This window comes from Rana temporaria, chromosome 13 (genome assembly GCF_905171775.1).
Source record: "Rana temporaria chromosome 13, aRanTem1.1, whole genome shotgun sequence".
Classification (NCBI taxonomy): Eukaryota; Metazoa; Chordata; class Amphibia; order Anura; family Ranidae; genus Rana; species Rana temporaria.
Window position 1 is genome coordinate 56,092,619 of NC_053501.1, and position 21,094 is coordinate 56,113,712.

Below are 21,094 nucleotides of genomic sequence, written 5' to 3' on the forward strand. Positions count from 1 at the left end.
AATCTGGATTCGTTTTTAATAAATTTTAGACAGTTTAGAGACTAATTAATGGTAAAAACCATAAACAAGACTAATTTTAAACTTTTTAACAGACTTCAGCAGCCACTATATGGGAGACACCGGAAATTATACATGTACAATGAAAGCAATATGTAACAAACAGAAAAGTCCCTTACATGTGATTTACACCAAAGAATGAAAACTTCTGCCACCATTCTGAACAGATCATCAGAATCGACATCTGGTTTTTTCAGCCAGTTTGACCTAATTTTCAAAAGTAAGTGACAATTATTCTTTCAGTCAGGGGATATAACCATCTATAACAGAAGCAGCTTCTGCTCCATTATACCTGTTGTTGTCTACGTATCTGATCAACATAGGATAGAAAGCATAGAGGTCTCTACATAAAACTGCAAACTCATCCAGAATTAGTAACTCTGCTTCCTGAGTGTCAGACTTGCTGTCTGCTTTCAGCTGCTCCTCCTCTTGCACAATCTTTATTGCTTTCTTCTTCAGTTTCTCCAGCGTGGGAATAAAATGGCTCTTTAGAAGGTCTGGCTGGGCTTTGCTGATAATTGGCTGAGCATAGACTGCAAACAAACAGCAAAAGCCAGATTAACAGCATGAAGCAAAAGTAAAGTTTGCAGTGGGGTTTTCAGTAGCATATGAAAATCGATAAATTATAACATGGGTATCATATACTGCACATTATATATGTTTCATTCAAATGCCAAAGCAACAATGGCATATTTATTGCACATTTGAGCTTCAAATATAGTTCATCCTCATTTCCCTAGGTTGCATACAAAAATACTAATTAAGACAGAAAAACAGAAGAGAGGAAAATAATATGCAAAAGGTATTAAGTACAAAGGGGTTTTCATGAGAGTTGCAATGCAGATGTAATCGCACATTGTTATGTTGCAAATTACCAAAGTTACAGACCACGAATAATATGTTTTTTAACATATTATTTTAACAATTTTTAAAAGAAACAAACATGTAGCGAACAGGAGTCTGGTCCCCAGAAAAATATTGCAGCCTAACAATTCTCTACTTTAGTTCTCATATTTTTGTACTTTTTTCCTTTACGTCATCTGGTGATCCCTAATAGAGTGAATAGGGTGAATCCCTAATCACCTGGTGATCTGGCCATTAACACGCCTCCTGTATTAGGGTGTCTGCATTCTGGATGAATTAGTAAAGTACAAACATTTGGAAAGCAGCATTCTCAGCCTGGGTAAAAGGCAGTGTTAGACTAGTAGATTTAGATGGACTTGACTAAGAAATTGAAGCTGAACTCCAGATAAGGCCTCGTACACACGACCAGGTTTCTCTGCAAAAAACAGCAAGAAAACTGCTTCTTGCCGAGATTCCCTTTCGTGTGTACGAGGCATTCAGGTTTCTCGTCTGGAAATCAGGCAAGAATCACAATGAGAAAAATAGAGAACCTGCTCTCTTTTTTCTCGTTGAGATTGTCGTTTGTCTGTTTCCAGACAAGAAACCCGAGAGTGTGCACACTTACCTGTCGCCGTGGAAACCCACGCATGCTCGAAGTGACTTTGACGCATGCGCAGTAGCTTCCACGACATAGATAGGGTGAAACAAGATGGTGGCGACGTCATCGAATGTGACGAGCTCCTGCTCATCATACGCGATGACGTCACCGCGTTCTTTCCTTTCAAGAGAACCGCGGTTCTTTTGAAATGAAAGTCAGTACACTCCGGCGGCAAGAGTTTCTTGCCAAGAATCTCGTCAGGGAAAACGACGGGTTTTTCCTGATGAGATATTCGGATGTTTGTACGAGGTCTAACACTTTGTTCCTGCATTTGTTCATCTTTATTGCATAATGAACGCTCCGTTGATTCCCGCTGAGCCGACAGATAACAGGGCAGTCCCCGCACACTGTGCAGGGACTGCCCTGTCAGATCTCTGCTCTCCCCTATGGGGGGATTGGATGAACACGGACCATCTGTCCGTGTTCATCTGATCCGATCCACAGACGGATGGAAAAATTGGGTTTTCCTCAGTCTGCAGAATCGGAGGATTGCGGAACCGGGTGAGATCGAGTGTCAGCGGAGGTTCATCCACTGACGCCCGCAATCTCATAGGGACCAATGTATGTCCCTTTTTCATCCCTGCACGGATAGATGAAAAATCTGACATACGGTCCGCCCATGTGAAAGAGCCCTAAGTTATTGAATTGTATGTTCATTACTATTATAATCATCTTATCTGACCTGGGAGACCACACACGTACCCCAGTATGGAAGTAGTAACATCCAGTATATGAGGCCATATTTAAAAAACATGTTGCAGAGAGCTTACTGTCCCTTTTCTATAGTTTTCTTAATTTCTACAGTCAGGAAGTTTTACATCACCATAGCACACAGGGGTTGATTTACTAAAACTGGAGAGTGCAAAATCTGGTACAGCTCTTCATAGAAACCAATCAGCTTCCATTTTTTTTTGTCAAAGTCTAATTGAACAAGCTGAAGTTAAAAGCTGATTTTCTACCATGCACAGCTGCACCAGATTTTGCACTCTGCAGTCTTAGTAAAATCAACCCCACATGGTAATTTTCCTACACATCAGTGTTATAATTATAAAAATGTTAGAAGTTATGTTCTAAAGTTGTATATTTTCTGCAGATAGAGTATAGAAAACCATGCTTCTTAAATAGTGCACAATAAACTATGACCAGGAGGCTGGAATAGAATAAGGTCTTAAAATACTGTGCGGAACAATGAGAGAAAGGCATAGTTTGACTTATATGCATCAATAAACATATACCAAACGGAACACATGAATCTACAATTTGACACTGAGGAATACTATCTTCTGAAGAAAATATTCAAAATCAGGTATGTTAACTTATTTCCTGGTAGTCATTCTACAACAACTGAAATACACTGTATGTCACAGGTTCTTCCTGAACTGGAATACTAAAGTGAAAAATGTGCTTTGTTTAACAAAAGAAAAGAAAATGATACATAAGAAATAAAAAAGAATGCAGGCTTTTTCCGTTTTAATTATCCAGTGCCTGCAAAGGAAATGTACATACATGTACAATAGGGAAATTCCAAGAAACTCATATTATTTGTCAGGATTAATGAAGTGTTGATTTGACATTGAAACAGGAGGAGGATAAAGCAAGAACAGGTACCATTTAGGCACACTGCAGAGTCTTTTTCCTTTTGTCAAAGCAATGTAAATCTGTTATTTAAACCAAAAGGGCTGTCAGGACATGATACATGTCAAGCCGATTTACACATAATTCCTTTAGAACTTTCTTTGAAAGGTTTTTAAACCAACTGTTTGGAAAGTCTGGACATTATTTAGGGATGTGCATCCACACACAATCAATAGGAGGATTACCTGCAATTCTCTTCATCCAAGATGCTTCATCTATTCCCAAATTGTTGTTAATAATTTTCAGGATGTTGCCCAGTATGACACTGAGGTGTTCTGAAGTCACCTGAGTACAGCATGGCCTAGCATTTTCTGGCACATTCTCTGTGCCTCTCTCCCACCAATAAGAAAGGTAGTTGCATAGCATTGGAAGGATGACCTCAATAACATGTGGCATCTCCGTGTACCTCGCTCCAGATTCAGCCAAGTCATTAATCTCTTTCATGAGACCGTCTAGGTGTGGCATCTCACAACACATCTCTTCCACTGTGTCTGGCATGCCTAGAACTGCAAAACAGTTACCTTAATTAAAAATAGATAGTTTATGTGTGCTACACACAGATCATTTTCTGAGAACAATGCACCAGTTAATGTCACTGAAAAAAAATGTTAATTCTATTCTAAAAGAGAAAATGCACATACAGTACGCCATTGTTTCTACCCAGGCAATTTCAGACTTGGAACCAGTGGTTGCATGTTAGGCCCCTTTCACACTGGGGCGGGAGGTGTGGTGGTGGCATAGCGCTGTTATTTTTAGCGGCGATATACAGTTGGAATTGCGGCGGTATTCGGCCGCTAGTGGTGCGAGCCTTAAATTTCTGGACGTGCAGGGACTGTAAATTTTCTTTGCCTTTGGCACAATGTTGTGGTGCCACCCCTAAACAACATAATTGTGAAGCAAAATAAACTTCATAATAACACCAAAAAATTAAATGCATAAATATCTAGGCTGGTGACAAACGGATATGTTTTATAATAAATTTCTAATATACACATTGAAAACATTTTATTAGAAGACGTTATGAACACATACCTAATTGGAGCGGTGACTATCTTCTCTCATGAACACATTAAAGGTCAAATGAAAATCAATGTATAACTAAAGGCAAGCCTTTTTTTGTTTTACAGATACAGTGGAAAGGCCAAAACTAGGGGGGGACATGCCCCGACTGACGCATCAAGGAGTGCACCGCCAGGGGTGCCGTCCCCACCCACACTGGGAACCGCTGCTCTAAGGGTTTTACTGCTACACTCAAGTACAAAGGTCAAGCAGCAGCCTCTACATGGTTTGCCAAATATTGGAGAATCAAAAAGAAGACTGCACAGGTGCACTATTGCTAAATCCCTCTGCTCCTCTCGCCCATGCTTTGGAAAGGCATTCCAAAGTGACGATTCAGCTACTGTTACTTAGCATCGCTCTGGAATGCTTTTCTATAGGATGGCCGGCGGGAGAATCCAAGTGATTCAGCACTAGTGTGCCTGTGTGGTCTCCCTCCTATTGGGGGTGCAGAGGAGGCTTTGACCTTGGGGGGGCGCATAGAAGGCACTGGACTAGGAGGGAAGTGCAGAGGAGGCTCTGGACTAGGAGGGGAGTACACTGGAGGCTCTGAACTGGGGGGGGGTGCAGAGAAGGCCCTAAACTAGAAGGGAAGTACAGAGAAGGCCTTGGACTAGGGGATGCAGAGGAGGCTCTGGACTATGAGGGGAGCACACTGGAGGCCCTGGACGGGGGGTGTTGGGGGGGGCAGGACTGGGTGGGGGGGATGTAGAGGAGGACCTGGACTTAAAAAGTGGGGTTGGTGTGGCAAATGACTTGGATTTGGGAGGGGCCTTGGAACAGGAGGGGAGTGCAGAGGAGGCCATGGACAAGGGGGGGGGGGTGCACAGGAGGCCCTGGACTAAGATGGGGGGTGTAGAGGAGGCCCTGATTAGGAAATAGTAGTTGGTGTGGCAAAGGCCCCTGGATGGGGAGATACTGGACTAGGTGAAAGGGTGCCTGGAGGTCCAAGATTAGGAGAGGGGGTGGCTGGAGGCCCTGCACTAGGACGGCAGATGTCTGGAGGCCCTGGACTAAGAGAGGGGTATTGTGGAGGCCTCTCTGGAATAGGTTGCCTGAAGGATCTGCAAGCTTTATGGAGAATGAGCCTGCATCTAAAGCCTGGGCTGAAAAAGAACCTGTCTGGGCCCTGGAGGGTGAGTTCACAACATAAATGGGGATATTTATCAACTGTGGCAAGCAATGCCAAACTGGAGCAGAGAGACAGGTCGTGTGATAGATTTATTGCTTGTTTCACTGTACAGTACTTCTCCTGTAAATCACAGCAGTGCAGATTGTGTGGCACTCCTGTGACCCATTTTCATCTGACAGTGGGCTGTCGGCTGACGTGACAGAGCTGGCAATGTAGCAGTCACTCCTCACAAGAGATTGGGGAAATGTATAATCATATAGGGTACTATCTCTTCTGGGTCAAACAAATGCCATGGACCCCCAAACTCAGATGAAAAATAAAGTTATATCAAGTAACCTCAGACGCAGGATTTCTGTAATAAAAATAGTATGGACTAAGCATAATACAGTGAACACTTGGGGTGGGGGGGGGGGGACTGGCCATCCCAGTAGTGTCATAAACACTTACACTTACTTAATATGACTTTATTTGTCATCTGAGTTTGGGGGTCCATGGCGTTTGTTTGACCCAAAAGGGATGGTACCCTATATGATTATACATTTCTCCAATCTCTTGTGAGGAAAGACTGCTACACCGCCAGGTTGTCCATACTGCTTTATCAGGCATATTCATTTTAAATACATCCACCTTTCAGACCCAATGATATTTCTTTAGTCATTTATTATGAATTTATTAACTAATTTGGGGTATTAAATATACAGGAGCCTTGCCACACAAAATAGGAATTTATGCCTGGGACTATCATCAGTTCTGTTCTGTGAATAGAACTACTCGCTCCCATCCTAAATTGTGATTGGGGAACTTCAGTGAGTATGATATATTGTTTCATGATGATTGTTTCATTATAGAAGTTTGTTTTGAATATATTCCTTCTCCAATGGTTCTATTTAGAAGTTATATTTTATTGTTAAAGGACCTTCTCTGCTGGGCAATCCTTCCGCACTTTTCCCCCTATATTGGGAGCACATCTCTATTGGCTGTTCTAATTGGTTTACAATACGTAAGTTGCTATTATCCTGTGTGAGTAATTATTCCTCATTTGGAAATATAATGTAAATATATTAGAAAAAATATGACAATGATATTGTTGTCTCTATAAGCGTAATGCAACCATTGTAAATTATATCTATCTCTTCTCATTCTCAAATTAAGGTCTTCTTTGTTTACAAGTCAAGAATAATTGGTTCTGAAGAAGCAGAAATGTGAAACGTGTCAACCAATTGATAAATACAGTAACAAAGATTGTTAAACTAGTAAGTGTAAGAATTCCTCTATGGTACCATGATAATCCATCATGTTTGTTTCTAAATTCTATATAGGGTGAGGTACCCCCATAGCCTATCTTTTCACTTTATATATATGACTTTTAAATGGGTGGAACTACGCTTTAAGTCGATATTCACTTTGCTAAGTAAGCATTCTGTATTCACTTAGTAAATCAACAACTACTCTAGATTAAATGCTAAAATGCATCTGGGAAATTCACTAAGATGCCCTAAAGCAGTCAGTACGAGATTCATCTTTTTTTGTTTAACCAGTGGGTTGAACTAAAGAAAATGATTAGATTTTGTCTCTCCACATGCTCAATGTGGCTAACACCCAGGTTGGACAAATAAAAAATATCGTACAATCCCATATACCCAATTCTATACCCACAGTTGATCCAGAGGAAGGCGAAAAACCCCAGCAAAGCATGCTCCAATTTGCTACATCAGGGAAAAAAAATCCTTCCTGATCCCCCGAGAGGCAATCGGATTTTCCCTGGATTCAACCATTCCTGCTTTTGTTCATCTTTATTGCATAATGAATGATGGAATTAGTAGTTTCCAATAAAATAGCAGTAGTTAAAAAATAGTTTAAAATACTTTTTTCCTTTCTGTTCAGCTCACAGAAAGTAACAAGGGTGTTGCATTTCTGGCATGATCAAAAGATACTTTCTGTGCTAGATGAAGGAGTCAATAGCCCGAAAAACAAAAATGAATGCAGCCACCACATCTAAATACTGAAAAGTTTATATACTGTATATTAAAATGTTATTTTGGGGTTTAGATATCCTTTAACTGTGTTGTCTTATTTATTGCAGAATGCCTCTATTTTTCAGTGGCTGGTATATTAGTTCCAACTCAAAAAGATCCATTTTATGATGTCCTTAATAGACACCTTATAGAACCTCACATTTCCATAGTTCGAAGTTAGTTGTATTTTAATGAGAAATTATGATTAAATACTGCATTCATAATTTGCACTAATCAAAGTAATCTCTTTTGTGTAATAGCAAATGCAAAATTATGTTGCATTTTGTGATGCCACTAGCAATGAATCAGTATTGTTACTATGACAACAAGGATATTAATTATTTTTGCAACATAGATATATTGTATTAGGTGTTTAAAACTCTGTCATATTTTGAAATCAGAAAACTAAAGAATAAAGTGAAATGATCTGATCTTGCTAGAATTAGTAACAAAAAATCTTACCAAATTACCTATTTCTTGTTTGGAACTAAGTATACTGGATAATTTGTTTTAACCTCCTAATTAAACAAAGCCCTAAATTCATAAGATATAAAAGATTATCATAAAAGGTACATAGCATGGCAGGGGAAGGATACATACTGGCTCTCTCCCGAGGAGATTTGGTATTGAAAACGGAGAGTGGATTGTTGTGGTTTAATGATGGCTCAAGAAAAGCCACAGGAATAGCTCCAGCTAGAGCTGCCAGACATTCTCCTAGGGCAGGTCGTTGCCTGTAAAGAAAGAGATTGAAAATCAGGTATATACAGAATATTAATAGGGCATATTTTATTGTGCATATTACTATTTATTAGCATGAAAAAAGTAATACACCTTTCCTATCCTCCTTCCTTTAATGACAGACATCTTAAAATAGGAACATGATTAAAACAATTGACAAACACAGAGCACATGAAGCACAATTTATTTCCACATCTTCTGCACTGTACCTACTTTTCTAAGTCATGGGTATGTGGTAATTGTGCTGTATGTGCATTTAAATATAAAGCAACACTCAAATATTTTTTAAACAAGAAAAAAAGTAATGACTTTTCAGGATATAAAGGAAACACATGGCAGGAGTGCTAGTGTCACACACTTAATGATGGTTTATGAGAAGATCCACAACAGGCAGCTCACTACTCATATGAACATGTATGAGGAATCCACACAACAAAGTCATTCAGGACAGGTCAAACTGAACTTTGGCAATGCTGCAGAGGGCCCTCAATAAGTACCTGTATGAGTATGGCACAACGACAGGTTTAGACCACCTCATCTTTTTTTCTCCCACGCCAATGGCTGCTTATAAAGGATGCATGCACTGTACTGTCACCATTTGAGGAAGCCAAAGGATCGTGAGCTGTGATAATGCATGCATCAGTAACACAATTCCTGTTGTGTTCCTGCTGGAGCAGACTCTGCGTGGCATTATGGACAGGGCACTCGAGGCAGAGCAGTGGGAGAAAGAGGACTTCCTTTCCTCAAGGCCCGCTTTATGCAGACTCCATTCTTCCTATGCCACAGAACACACAAGAGGAGAGGGAGGATTCTGTTTTTTGAGGCATTGAAGCAGAGAAAGACACACGTCAAACATTAAGAGATGGTTTTCCATCCCCAGAACCCTTGGGAGTACTATGTGGCTGGGAAGAGGCAGTTCCAGATACTGTAATCCTCAGTGACCCTGAGGAGTCTGCTTCTCATGCCTCCTCAAACTTGTGGTGCATGGGCTCCCTCATGCTTCAAAGCCTGCGAAAGGATCCAAGAAAACATGGCATAAAGGATCACTATTGGTTGGCAACCCTCCTTCACCACCATTGTCATCCCTCCTCGACCACTGTTACAAGGGGAAAGTCTCAGAACTCATCCCATCCCCACAGAGGGTGCTGGTAGGTTACAGTGTCGCGGAAAATGTAGTTTTGAGGCTTCTGTTGGTCAAGAACGGAGCGGTGGAAAAGGCGGTCGCCTAAGTAATGCATTTCACTATTCTTTTAGTCCTCATCGCCCAGGGCTGTCAGCTTCCACATCCCATCGGCAGAATCTGCATCATATGGTGGACAATTATCTAGCACCAAAAACAGAGATAGAGAGCTTTCCAGTTGACAATCCACTGGCTTACTGAGAATAGACCACTTGTCAGAACTTGTCCAGTATGCAATTAAGATCCTGGGCTGCCATGCATCCAGCGTGTTTTCTGAACGCCATTCCGTGCTGCTGGAGGTTTTGTTACTGATGATATAATACCTCTGTCCACAGACTCTGTGTACCGTCTGATATTTATGCAAAAAAAAAAATCAGTCCTGGATTACCAGCAGCTATGAAGCCCTTGATGCCCATGTCGCTGATTAAGTGTTTTTGGGATGTGGAATCTCTGCAGAATGTCTGAATGTCTAGGCTGCCTAGCATTGTGGGTGTTAATTTCAATTGGAAGAATTCTTTAGGTGTAGGTTTCATTGGCACAATTAACACCCAAAGACAAATTTTTCCACAACTGTTTGACAGGTGCATATCATTTACATTTTTGACAGCAAGGTCAATTCTTGCTTTCATCAAGAGTATAGTTATTATGATATAGTATAGGGTATAGTATAGGATATATGGTATTGTATAGGGTTATGGTGTGAACACCCAAAAAACAATTGTTCTGCATCTGGTGCATATCATATACATTTTTTAAATGAATTTTGAGCATTCTGCTTCTAGAAGCTACACAGGATTAGCCACGTACACTACTTTAGTTTATTAGCAATTTTTAAGCGTCAGCGTCTAGAAGCAAAAAAAACAATGGGCAAGATTCAGAAAGAATTTACGCTGGCATATCTATTGATATGCCGCGTAAATTCAAATCTGCGCCGGCGTATCTTTTTTCTGTATTCAGAAAGCAAGATACGCCGAAACTTGCCTAAGATCCGACTGGCGTAAGTCTCTTATGCCGTTGTATCTTAGTTGCATATTTATGCTGGCCGCTAGGTGGCGCTTCCGTAGTTTTCGGCGTAGAATATGCAAATTACCTAGATACGCCGATTCACAAACGTACGTGCGCCCGGCGGATTTTTTTACGTTGTTTGCATAAGGCTTTTTCCGGCGTAACGTTGCGTTGCTCCTGCTTCTATGAGGCGTACGCAATGTTAAGTATGAACGTCGTTCCCGCGTCAAATTTTGAATTTTTTACGTTGTTTGCGTAAGTCGTTTGCGAATAGGGCTGGACGTAATTTACGTTCACGTCGAAAGCAATGACGATTTGCGGCGGAATTTTGAGCATGCGCACTGGGATTCTTGTAAAATACGCGGGGTCAACAATAATTTAAATAAAACACGCCCACATCGTCCCCATTTGAATTAGGCGGGCTTAGGCCCCGTTATGCCGCCGTAACTTAGGGCGCAAGTTCTTTATGAATACGGAACTTGTGCCTTAATTTACGGCACAAGATTACGCAGGGCTAACTGAATCTAGCCCAATGTTTTTGAAGATTTTTTTGGAGCGTTTTTCCAGTAGAAAAAAAACGCTTAATGCGCCTAAATGCTTTATAAATGCTCCTTAACTTCTTTTAAAATGCTACTAAAACAGCTTTTTTTAGCTTTTTTTTTCTTCATTTACTGCAAAAATGCTAATGCTCCTAAAAGCTTCTAAATGCTTCTAAAAGCTACTGAAATGCTTCTAGAATCTGGCACAAAAAAATCTATTATCAGCATTTTTCATCCAGCGTTTTTTTATCTAGCTTTTTTGAGATGATGAAAAACGCTAGTGTGCATTGAGCCTAAAAAAAACTTGACATACTGTAAGTATATGAGGATCATTTAATGATAATGAGAAATGATCATATGTAAAAGTTCTAATCCCTTCTATGGGATCCAGTGATCCCATAGAAGGAAATCCCTAAAAAATGAAGCAAACACAGCATTGTCTCTGGAGGAGTTTCATAAATGTAAAAATACCTGGATACCTTCCATATACATATAGTAGATTTGTTTTAAGGTTTCGCTGGTGCTTTTCTGCTGCATATCTATTTGTTTAAACATTATTTAACACTATTTGGAAAACAGGAAAATGTCCTTTGTAGAAGAGTTGTGCCTAATTGATGGGGACATCTATTGGACCCCAAAACTGTAGATATACCAATTTAAGAGGTGTGATTTGGTTCCTGCTTTGAAAATGTATATTTTTTAGTACAATTTTGTTATAAGTAGTATTGCATGGCATTAGTCAAATATTACGACATCATGTCTGAAACTGCGATATTTAGGTTTTATTTTAATTGAGTTGTTTTACTGTCATGGTTGTGTGCAATAGCACATCAAAATATCAACCAAATGAAAAATTATTATTATGCTTGGGTTGCTACATGACTGAAATGTGCTAAATGAGGCATAAACAAGATTAACGAGGAACAAAAGGGACTGCATCTCAAAATTATTCACTGTTTAAGAAGGAAAATATTAAAATGCTAATATGCTGTAACCCTGAAGTATTACCATTTAACTGCCATACTAGAGGATATAAATATGATACACAGGAAACTGAACGTATTGGACTAGTGTTACTACACAAATATTCCTAATTGACATCTTAATTGATTAAACTTTAGATACAGGTTCTTGTGGTTAACTTATTCCATCGGCAGCTGTGAAGTAAAATCTTTGATTTTGTACATGTGGTTTGAATGATACAGAGATAGAGAACCCAATTAATCAGCTAGAGGTATTTATTTATGTTCTGTTCCTGCTGGCTTTCTTCCCTGTTGCCTGAATTAAGCTGCTGGAACATTGCATTGATTGGCTATCTCACAGCTTGCTGTCTGTTCTTTTTGACAGGCAATTTAGTTACTACATGTCTGCCTCAATAACAGGAAAAAAAAACATTCCGACAACTGACATTTCTACAGACAAGCAATTTATCCAGATGGAATTTTCTCTACCGCCACACAAGTCCGTGCGTAAGTGGCAGAATGCGTAATATTACTGTCTTTGTAACACAGTTATGTAAAAACACAGACAATGGAGTTAAAGGGTTTAGAGTAAATAAAAAGAAGCTCCTGGGTACCATAAAAATAAAGGGCTGATAACATATTTTCTCCACTTGTGAGCTATGGTTTTGACAGCATGTTTTGTGGAAGCCTTTTCCTGAGGAATGGGAGCTGCTGGGATCATTCCTGAACACAGTCTGCTCCCAGTCTTTAATCTCTAGCAAATACTGTATTTTGAAGACAAGACATGTCAGAACATCTGATGCCTGTTTCTTGTACTCAGCAGCTGGGAGCACAGTAAGTATCAGGCACAACCCGGTTGTTTGTAAGTAAGCACTTCATTTTATTTATACAGAACATCAGTGTAATGTTCAGGAAACAGGGCACAACCCAAAATGTAATCCACTGACATCTATTTAATAGGGTTTTCTAAGCAAAGAATAATATGTGTATAGTATTTTCCCTTCACAGTGAGATTTTGTGTCCTTGTAATTGTTTAAAGATCAATTTATCAAAAAAGCTTTTCATTTTGAAAGCAATTTTTAGCAAATTCAATCTCTTTGTATACAAGAATAGGCTCATCGGAATAATAAAATAAATGTGTTATCAAGTGAGATTTGCTGGGTAAATATTTCCCTCCTCCTCCTGTGTGCACAGATAGAATGTGTTTCTAAAAATCTCCCTCTCTTGTGTGATGCTTTGCTAATAAGCTGCACCCCCGCAAGGCAACAGAGGTTAATTGCGAGTCTGCAAAAACCATCTCTAACTACACATCATTGTCATGCTCTCCAGAGTATCTTCCTTTAGCTCGGAATTCCAGTAATCATTAAACTCTTATTGTGCTTAGAGAAAAAATATTGTATTTGGCATTTCAAATCACAAGTTATTTCTTAATCTACAGTATAAATTTTTGGACAACTTTTTTTTCCACAAAATTAAAAATATAGGATCTGCACAACAAACACCATTGTACTCATTTTATTCATTATTTTCATTTAAAATCTTTCTAAAAATGTATTGAATGTATTAACATGTCATACTCAGCAATATAAAAGTGTGCCAATACAAATGTACTAGGTCAGAAATGGCAGCAAAAATTGTACTTGCTCTATGTAAAAACAAGGTTGTAGTAGTAGGCTAATGTTAAGATTACATACAGAGATAAAGTGAGCACTTGTGCCAAACTCAGTGTGTGCCACCAACCTGAATGCTGATGATTGGGAATAATGCAAATAGTGAAATAATAAAAAGATAAAAGCAGTGACTTAAAACAAGTCCATAAAGTTTGTAGGTAGCAACTTTAGAAGGCAGCCCAGTTGAAGAATAAGAAGGGGTCTTCTGGCAGAGCTGGAGATAAAACAAAGGTGCCACTCTAAGTGCAATGAATCAGATGATTTTTAATAGCTTGTGTACATGAGGTACTCACAAAGATACAACAGTCATATAGGCATGTAATGCCGGACGTCCGTGAAGTGTGTAGAATCCTGTAGGCTGATGGCTGCAGTGTCTGAGAGAAGGCTGCACCGGTGTATGCTGACACTTCCTATCTCTGGAACGCACGCAGGGAGCCAAGTGGATGACGTCACTTCCAGAGGGGAAAAGCCAATAGGCTACGTGTTTGCGGAGCATGCGCTCCTTCTTCATGCCTTGAAGAAAGAGCACATGCTCTGCATGGCAGCCAATCAGATTCTAGCTTCAGCTTATTCAATTAAGCTTTGACAAAAAAAATGGAAGCTGATTGGTTTCTATGCAGAGCTGCACCACCTTTTGCACTAGTTTTAGTAGATCGACCCCACTATGCTATGCTTTAAGACAAAAGAGAGCATGCCACATATTTTGCTTTATTGGCCTGAATTTTCTATACAGTAAAAGTGAGTTGAATGGGATTGTTTAAAGTGAAAATTTGGTCAGAAAGTTAAAGTGATCATAAACGATTACCTTGTAAAACAGCCCATTCAGTTTAAAATTGAAACAAAAGGCAAAACATTTGTGCATAGATATAAAAAAAAAAAACACATACATTATAAATACCTTTTCACAATCCCTCTGTTGCAAAAGAGCTGGGGGGGAGGAGAAGCAACAGTACACTGAGCTTCTCAGTGAATGGCTGTGCGGCGGAGGCGTGTCAGGACAAGGCTAATCATTGGAGGAGAGCAAGCTGAGTTCCCAGCACAGCCAGAGAACTGACCACGCTGTGCTCTCCTGCTAAGTGTGGTCAGTTTTAATAGGAAAGCAGAGGTACTGGCAGGAACACCAGGGATTTCATACAAAGGAAGCAACACAAAGAGAACAGGACACTTTTTCAAGTACATGTACAACAGGCATATATCATGAATATGAAATGCTGGGGTAACAAACAATTTAGGTTTCGCTCAGTCATTTCAGATAGACCCCTTTTGTAGGTATAGCTATGCTAGTATGTAAAACATTAAAAATAAGTATATATACTGTTTAAAATCCAGTCTCACCATGCTCTGTACACACTCAGTTGCTCTTCATTTAAAACATATTTTTAAACAATTTATCCTTACGGTACTTTTTTGCAAAAATTGGCGATCGTAGAGAGGACCAACACTACTCCTACACAAATCTCCGACTGGAAGAGAGTGCTAAACCAAGCTTTACTGCTATGACTAATAAGGCAGAGGGTTCTCGGAGAGAAGACATGGACATAATGAGGTTGACTTAAGGCTGGTACACACTATGAGAAAATCGGGTGTGGGATCATTCTATTTTCCTTGTTGTTTCACAGCAAGTCGGAAACCGAGGAAGGATATAATGTACGAAAATTCTTGTGCGGCAAAGGCTTTTTTTGTTTATTGTTTCTGATCACACGCAGTCTTGTTTCTAATTTTTCTCGTATGAAAGCGGTACACATTAAATGACAATTGTTCAATCTGTTTGCACAAGAAAAAAATTGTAGTTTGTGGCTTTGGAAATTTTCATTTCAAAAGTCTGAATTGGATGTTGAAAGTTGTGTACACACTATATGAAAATCTAACGATCATGCCTCATACTGAATTTGTCTTCTGATTTTACTAAAAGCTAATAGAATGTGCACTTTTCAAGTGCATTGCACTCTGAAAGGGCATTTGCTCCAAAACGTGTGCCAGTTGCACTCATTTACTCCAGACAAAACAAGTGCAGTAGCATTTATTTTCCTGAGAGCTTAGTAAATGAGGTGAAGTTTCAGTTTGCAAAGAACATCCAATCACATGCAAGGGAAATAAAAACAACATTTTGTTTGCACATGGTTGGAGGATGGAAGTTAGCAAAACTTCCCTTCATTTACTAAGCTCTGGAGCAAATGCCTTTACAAAATGCACAGTGTATATACCTATAGTAAATCAATCCCAATGGATAGCTATTGCTTGCACTTGCAAACTCTTCTAATCCCCCTGGTTTTCACAATGAAACAAGCATTTTTCCAATTCGCCTTCAATCTGTAGTATATATATATATATATATATATATATATATATATATATATATATATATATATATATATATATATATATATATATATATATATATGTGTGTGTGAAAGACACAGAGGGGGTTATTTATGAAAGGCAATTCCACTTTGCACTACAAGTGCACTAAAGGTGTACTTGGAAGTGCAGTTGCTGTAGATCTGAGGGGGACGTGCAAGGAGAATAAAAAACATAATTTTAGCTTGCACATGGTTGAATGATAAAATCAGCAGAGCTTCCCCTCATTTCAGATCTACAGCGACTGCACTTCCAAGTGCACTTTCAGTGCAAAGTGGATTTGCCTTTTGTAAATAACCCCAAAACCTAGATTACAGCAATAGTAAATGTCACCCATCTATGAATGCCTAAATCACTCCCAGCACCATTGTTGCTATATTATTTCACAGTTTTTCTTTCTTTTTTTTTGTTCTTTGTTGCTTTGTTTCTCCCTACCTGTTTTTTTTTTTAATATATATTTTCCTGTTTGATAAAAACCTGCATAGCAATATAATGTCATATTATCATGCTTAGTGCAAGTACTGTATTTTCCTGGGGCATCACGGCCATGCACAATGGGTTAACACTATGTCCTTTAACCTCATAGGACAAGATATCTAAATGGATGGCTAGACATTGATAAGATTTTTTCAATCAGTCAGCGGGCTGATCGAGAAAAACAGAACAGATTCCCCCCATCCACACAGGTAAGGAGGATAGTGGAATCCTCCCCATAGTGTTATTGTATTCTTCTGACAGTGGAGAATCCAGCAACTACCTATGATGTAGCATAGATTATAAAGTATTCAGTTCAGGATTGCATCAGAGAGCTTAGAGCGCCACCAATACAGACTGTTCCTGGTACCTCTTGTCGGCTATCAGAGGAGGCCTCAGGGGCCAATTTCAGTGATCACTTAGAGGAAGTAGAGAAGTCTTGCCCCACAGGCTTTGTTTTCAGCCTGATGGATAAAGCTGTAAAATAGGCTATCCAATAAGAGGATCCAGTTGAAGAGCCTGCAAAAGTACGAAGATACTGTCCCCATTTAAACAAATCCAGTTGTTCTACCCCTTTCATGGAGGAAACAAAAGAGTTCATTATAGAAGAGTGTAAAAAATTTATAAGACGCCTTGCCTACATAATAGGCTCTCTAAACTGTACCCCTCAAAAGAAAATTACATCATCCAGGCTCAATAATACTCCCTTCCATGATGCTACTGTGATCAAACCATCATGTCATGTTACCCTGCCAATGGGAGAAACAGTCTCTTCAGTCTTCAAAAACCTGCTCAACAAAAAGGCAGATCTTGAACTCAGAAGGGCCTATCTGTCCATTGGAGCTGTATACCATGCCACTATAGGCTATAGTGGCATGGTATACAGCTCCAAACATTTGACATACCTGAATGCGTCTAAACGACACTTTAGTACTGTTGGAAGAAATAGCCCTGGCAATAGATGTCAGGGCTATTGTCTATAGCCCTGACATCTATTGCCAGGGCTATTTTTTCCAACAGTACTAAAGTGGCTCTTAGACGCATTCAGGTATGTCAAATATTTGGACATTCATTTATTTTAAATGGTCATTGAAATTAATAAATGCTCTAAACACCCCTAGGGCCAGATCCACAAAGCACTTACGCCGGCGTATCTCGAGATGCGCAGCGTAAGTGTAAATATGCGCCGGCGTATCTATGCGCCATATCCCCAAAACGAGATACGCCTGAAAACCAGATTTTTCCGACCAACGTAAAAAGATTACACCGGCGCATCGCGGGGGCGCAAAAATACGCTAGACGCACCATTGTTTTGCCATGCAAATATGCAAATGAGGGAGATACGGCGATCCACAAAAGTAAGTTTGACCGGCGCAGGCTACACGCTGTGCGCATCAGCTGTACGTCCGGTCTAAAGTTACCCCTCATAAAAGCAGCTTTAACTTTGCACCAGACATGTGCAGGTCAGCTTAAGCAACACCGTTAGGGACGAGCTGAGCAGCCACACTTGCAGGACAACAATCTGTATGCCAACATGCCAGGGGCATCCATGGTCATAGCTATACTACTGGCTTTAGATGCGCGCATTAGGCATCTTTGCACGTTAAACCCACACATTAATCATGGCACAAGTAGAATGCATGCATGCACACCACTGTGGTCCCTAGCACAGACACATCACATCCTCATCAAATTGGATTAGCACAAGCCCACCATGCAGGACTTGGGAGCAGCAACGCCACGCCAAGGCTCCAATTATGTCACTGTACATTCATACACCATTCACACAGACCTGGGGATCACTTCTCCATGGTCCTGGGGATCCCTTCTCCACCACAACTGAGGGTGACACCCATTTTCCGGCAGGAATGTCACCCCCACAATCATACATCATTCACAAACATAAAACAAATCATGATATGTAGAACTAAGTGAAACTCCTGCGCTGTGTTGGATAAACGGGGAAGGGAAGGAGGTGATGGGGGGCCAAGAAGTGAATGTGGACACTGCAGCAAACAAAGAAAAAGTCTGTCCAATGAAGACAGTGGGTAATGATGAAAAAGGTGTAAGTGTCTGCGCTGTGAATTAAACTAGTGATTAGGTGGGCAAAGGGAAGGGAGGGGAAGGAGTGGGGTGATGTGGACCTGGGGAGTGAAAAACTTAACAAGCAAAATGGAAGGGACCTGGACGGTGATCTATAGGTGCAGTCCTGACTGGACTGTGTTAAAAGTCCATGGTGTAAATACTCCAGTGAGAAACCATGTACATAATGGAAAAGTGTCAATAAAAAATATATAAAACTAAAAATGAAGATAAAGATAAGGTTTACTATAGTCCCGGATTAATCCAAGCAAACAAAAAAACACAGTTCCAGGTGAAGTTGATGAAATAGGTGAATGGTTAAAAGTGAAAACAGAATCCAGATTCAAGTGGGTGGAGATGTGCAATCTAATCGAATCCACAAAACGTGCAGCCCACACCATAAGTGATCCTGTCAGCTTACCTCCCAGCTGTCACTTAGAGCCAAAAACAGTTACCAATACTCCAGATTCCTGTTAGGTGGGTGTCACTCTGTAAGATCTCGGTGGTTGGTCATACATATAGGAAGAAGAAATATATAATGTAACCTGATCCTCCTGCCACATATAAGGAAAAGGTTTTGCCAAGATGGGTAAGTGTACACTTACACTACTTACACAATGTGTAAGGAAAGGGTGCCTATCTCCACGAGCGCCGAGCTCGTCTCTATAACTTCTCTCCGCCACAGCTCTGATCCCTCAATATCCTCTGAGCCGATTGCTCATAGTATGGTGGAAGAAACCGGGGAGGGAGAAGTGAGAGAGGGGGGGGCACATCGCGCAAAACGGTACAACAAATGTTTAATAAAAACACAAAAGTAACGATAAAAAACTCACATAGAGCAGTGATGGAACGGTCGCAAATCCACGAGCGCCGCGCTCGTCTGCTGTCCGTCTGGTGCTGCTCCCGATTGGTGCTCTGGTGTCCCAGGGACGGCAGCACCAGACGGACGGCAGACGAGCGCGGCGTTCGTGGATTTGCGACCGTTCCATCACTGCTCTATGTGAGTTTTTTATCGTTACTTTTGTGTTTTTATTAAACATTTGTTGTACCGTTTTACGCGATGTGCCCCCCCCTCTCTCACTTCTCCCTCCCCGGTTTCTTCCACCATACTATGAGCAATCGGCTCAGAGGATATTGAGGGATCAGAGCTGTGGCGGAGAGAAGTTATAGAGACGAGCTCGGCGCTCGTGGAGATAGGCACCCTTTCCTTACACATTGTGTAAGTAGTGTAAGTGTACACTTACCCATCTTGGCAAAACCTTTTCCTTATATGTGGCAGGAGGATCAGGTTACATTATATATTTCTTCTTCCTATATGTATGACCAACCACCGAGATCTTACAGAGTGACACCCACCTAACAGGAATCTGGAGTATTGGTAACTGTTTTTGGCTCTAAGTGACAGCTGGGAGGTAAGCTGACAGGATCACTTATGGTGTGGGCTGCACGTTTTGTGGATTCGATTACATTGCACATCTCCACCCACTTGAATCTGGATTCTGTTTTCACTTTTAACCATTCACCTATTTCATCAACTTCACCTGGAACTGTGTTTTTTTGTTTGCTTGGATTAATCCGGGACTATAGTAAACCTTATCTTTATCTTCATTTTTAGTTTTATATATTTTTTATTGACACTTTTCCATTATGTATATGGTTTCTCACTGGAGTATTTACACCATGGACTTTTAACACAGTCCAGTCAGGACTGCACCTATAGATCACCGTCCAGGTCCCTTCCATTTTGTTTGTTAAGTTTTTCACTCCCCAGGTCCACATCACCCCACTCCTTCCCCCCCCCCTCCCTTCCCTTTGCCCACCTAATCACTAGTTTAATTCACAGCGCAGACACTTACACCTTTTTCATCATAAAACAAATCATAATCACAGTAAAAAAAAAAAAAAAAACACTGAAAACAAAAAAAGAGAAAAACTCAATGCCGCTGGCGTGACCCACGCCTGGGCCAGCCACGGCCCCGGCTCCGCAGGGGAGACTCATGGGGGGGGGATCAGGGGAAGGAGGAGCATCCCCTGGTCTCTGCCCACCTGGCGGCCTGCCCTCCAAGGCCTGGGCAATCCATGTGAGGCCCACATTGAGGGCTGCCGTATTGGCCTGGACAGCCTGGGTCAGGGCACGCACCTCCTGACCCACGCCTGCTGTGGTAGTCTGCAGGTCATTGCAGCAGTTTATCATTGCCAGAGAGTTGCAGCCCATGTCCTGAACTGACTCCTTGATGGAGGCAAGGCTCTCCTCCATCCGACCCAAAGTCTGGGTGACCTGACCCAGATGGCGGGTCTGAAGGGCCTGGTCCCTCCGCAGATTTGCCGGCAGAAGCTCTGCCAGCCCCCTGGTCTTGCGGGAAGCCTTCCTGCCTCCAGATGAGGCTTGTGGCCTGGGAGTAGGGGAGACCCCTGGGGGGAAGCCCTGTTGGGGGAGGAGTGGGAGGGGCTACCCCTGATGGAGGCCTGACTGCTGCCAGCCCTAGGGGGAGACTCCTCCAAATGGAGGGTGACATCATTCCCTGACACCACCTCCTCCTCCTCAACCTCCTCCTCCTCAACCTCCTCAGAGGACTCCGGGCTTGCCTGGGTGTCTTCCTCAGACTCATGTCCGGTGGAGGCTGTGGACTGGCCAGATGGCCCAGCACCCTTCTGCACATCTGTGGATGACACAAAACATACACAGGTTG

General features: G+C 41.1%; 1 protein-coding gene across 11 annotated transcripts in view; it reads right to left on the reverse strand.

The window, feature by feature from the left end:
- Positions 1-21,094, reverse strand: part of LOC120920819 (ryanodine receptor 3) — a 692,572-nt gene that overhangs the window by 196,455 nt on the left and 475,023 nt on the right. For all 11 annotated transcript variants that reach the window (XM_040333156.1, XM_040333154.1, XM_040333152.1 and 8 more), the window contains 4 exons: positions 7,997-8,127; positions 3,379-3,699; positions 350-590; positions 177-264 (listed from right to left, as the gene is read on the reverse strand). In XM_040333156.1, coding sequence (XP_040189090.1) covers positions 177-264; positions 350-590; positions 3,379-3,699; positions 7,997-8,127 — 781 coding nt within the window. The remainder of the gene's footprint in view (positions 1-176; positions 265-349; positions 591-3,378; positions 3,700-7,996; positions 8,128-21,094) is intronic.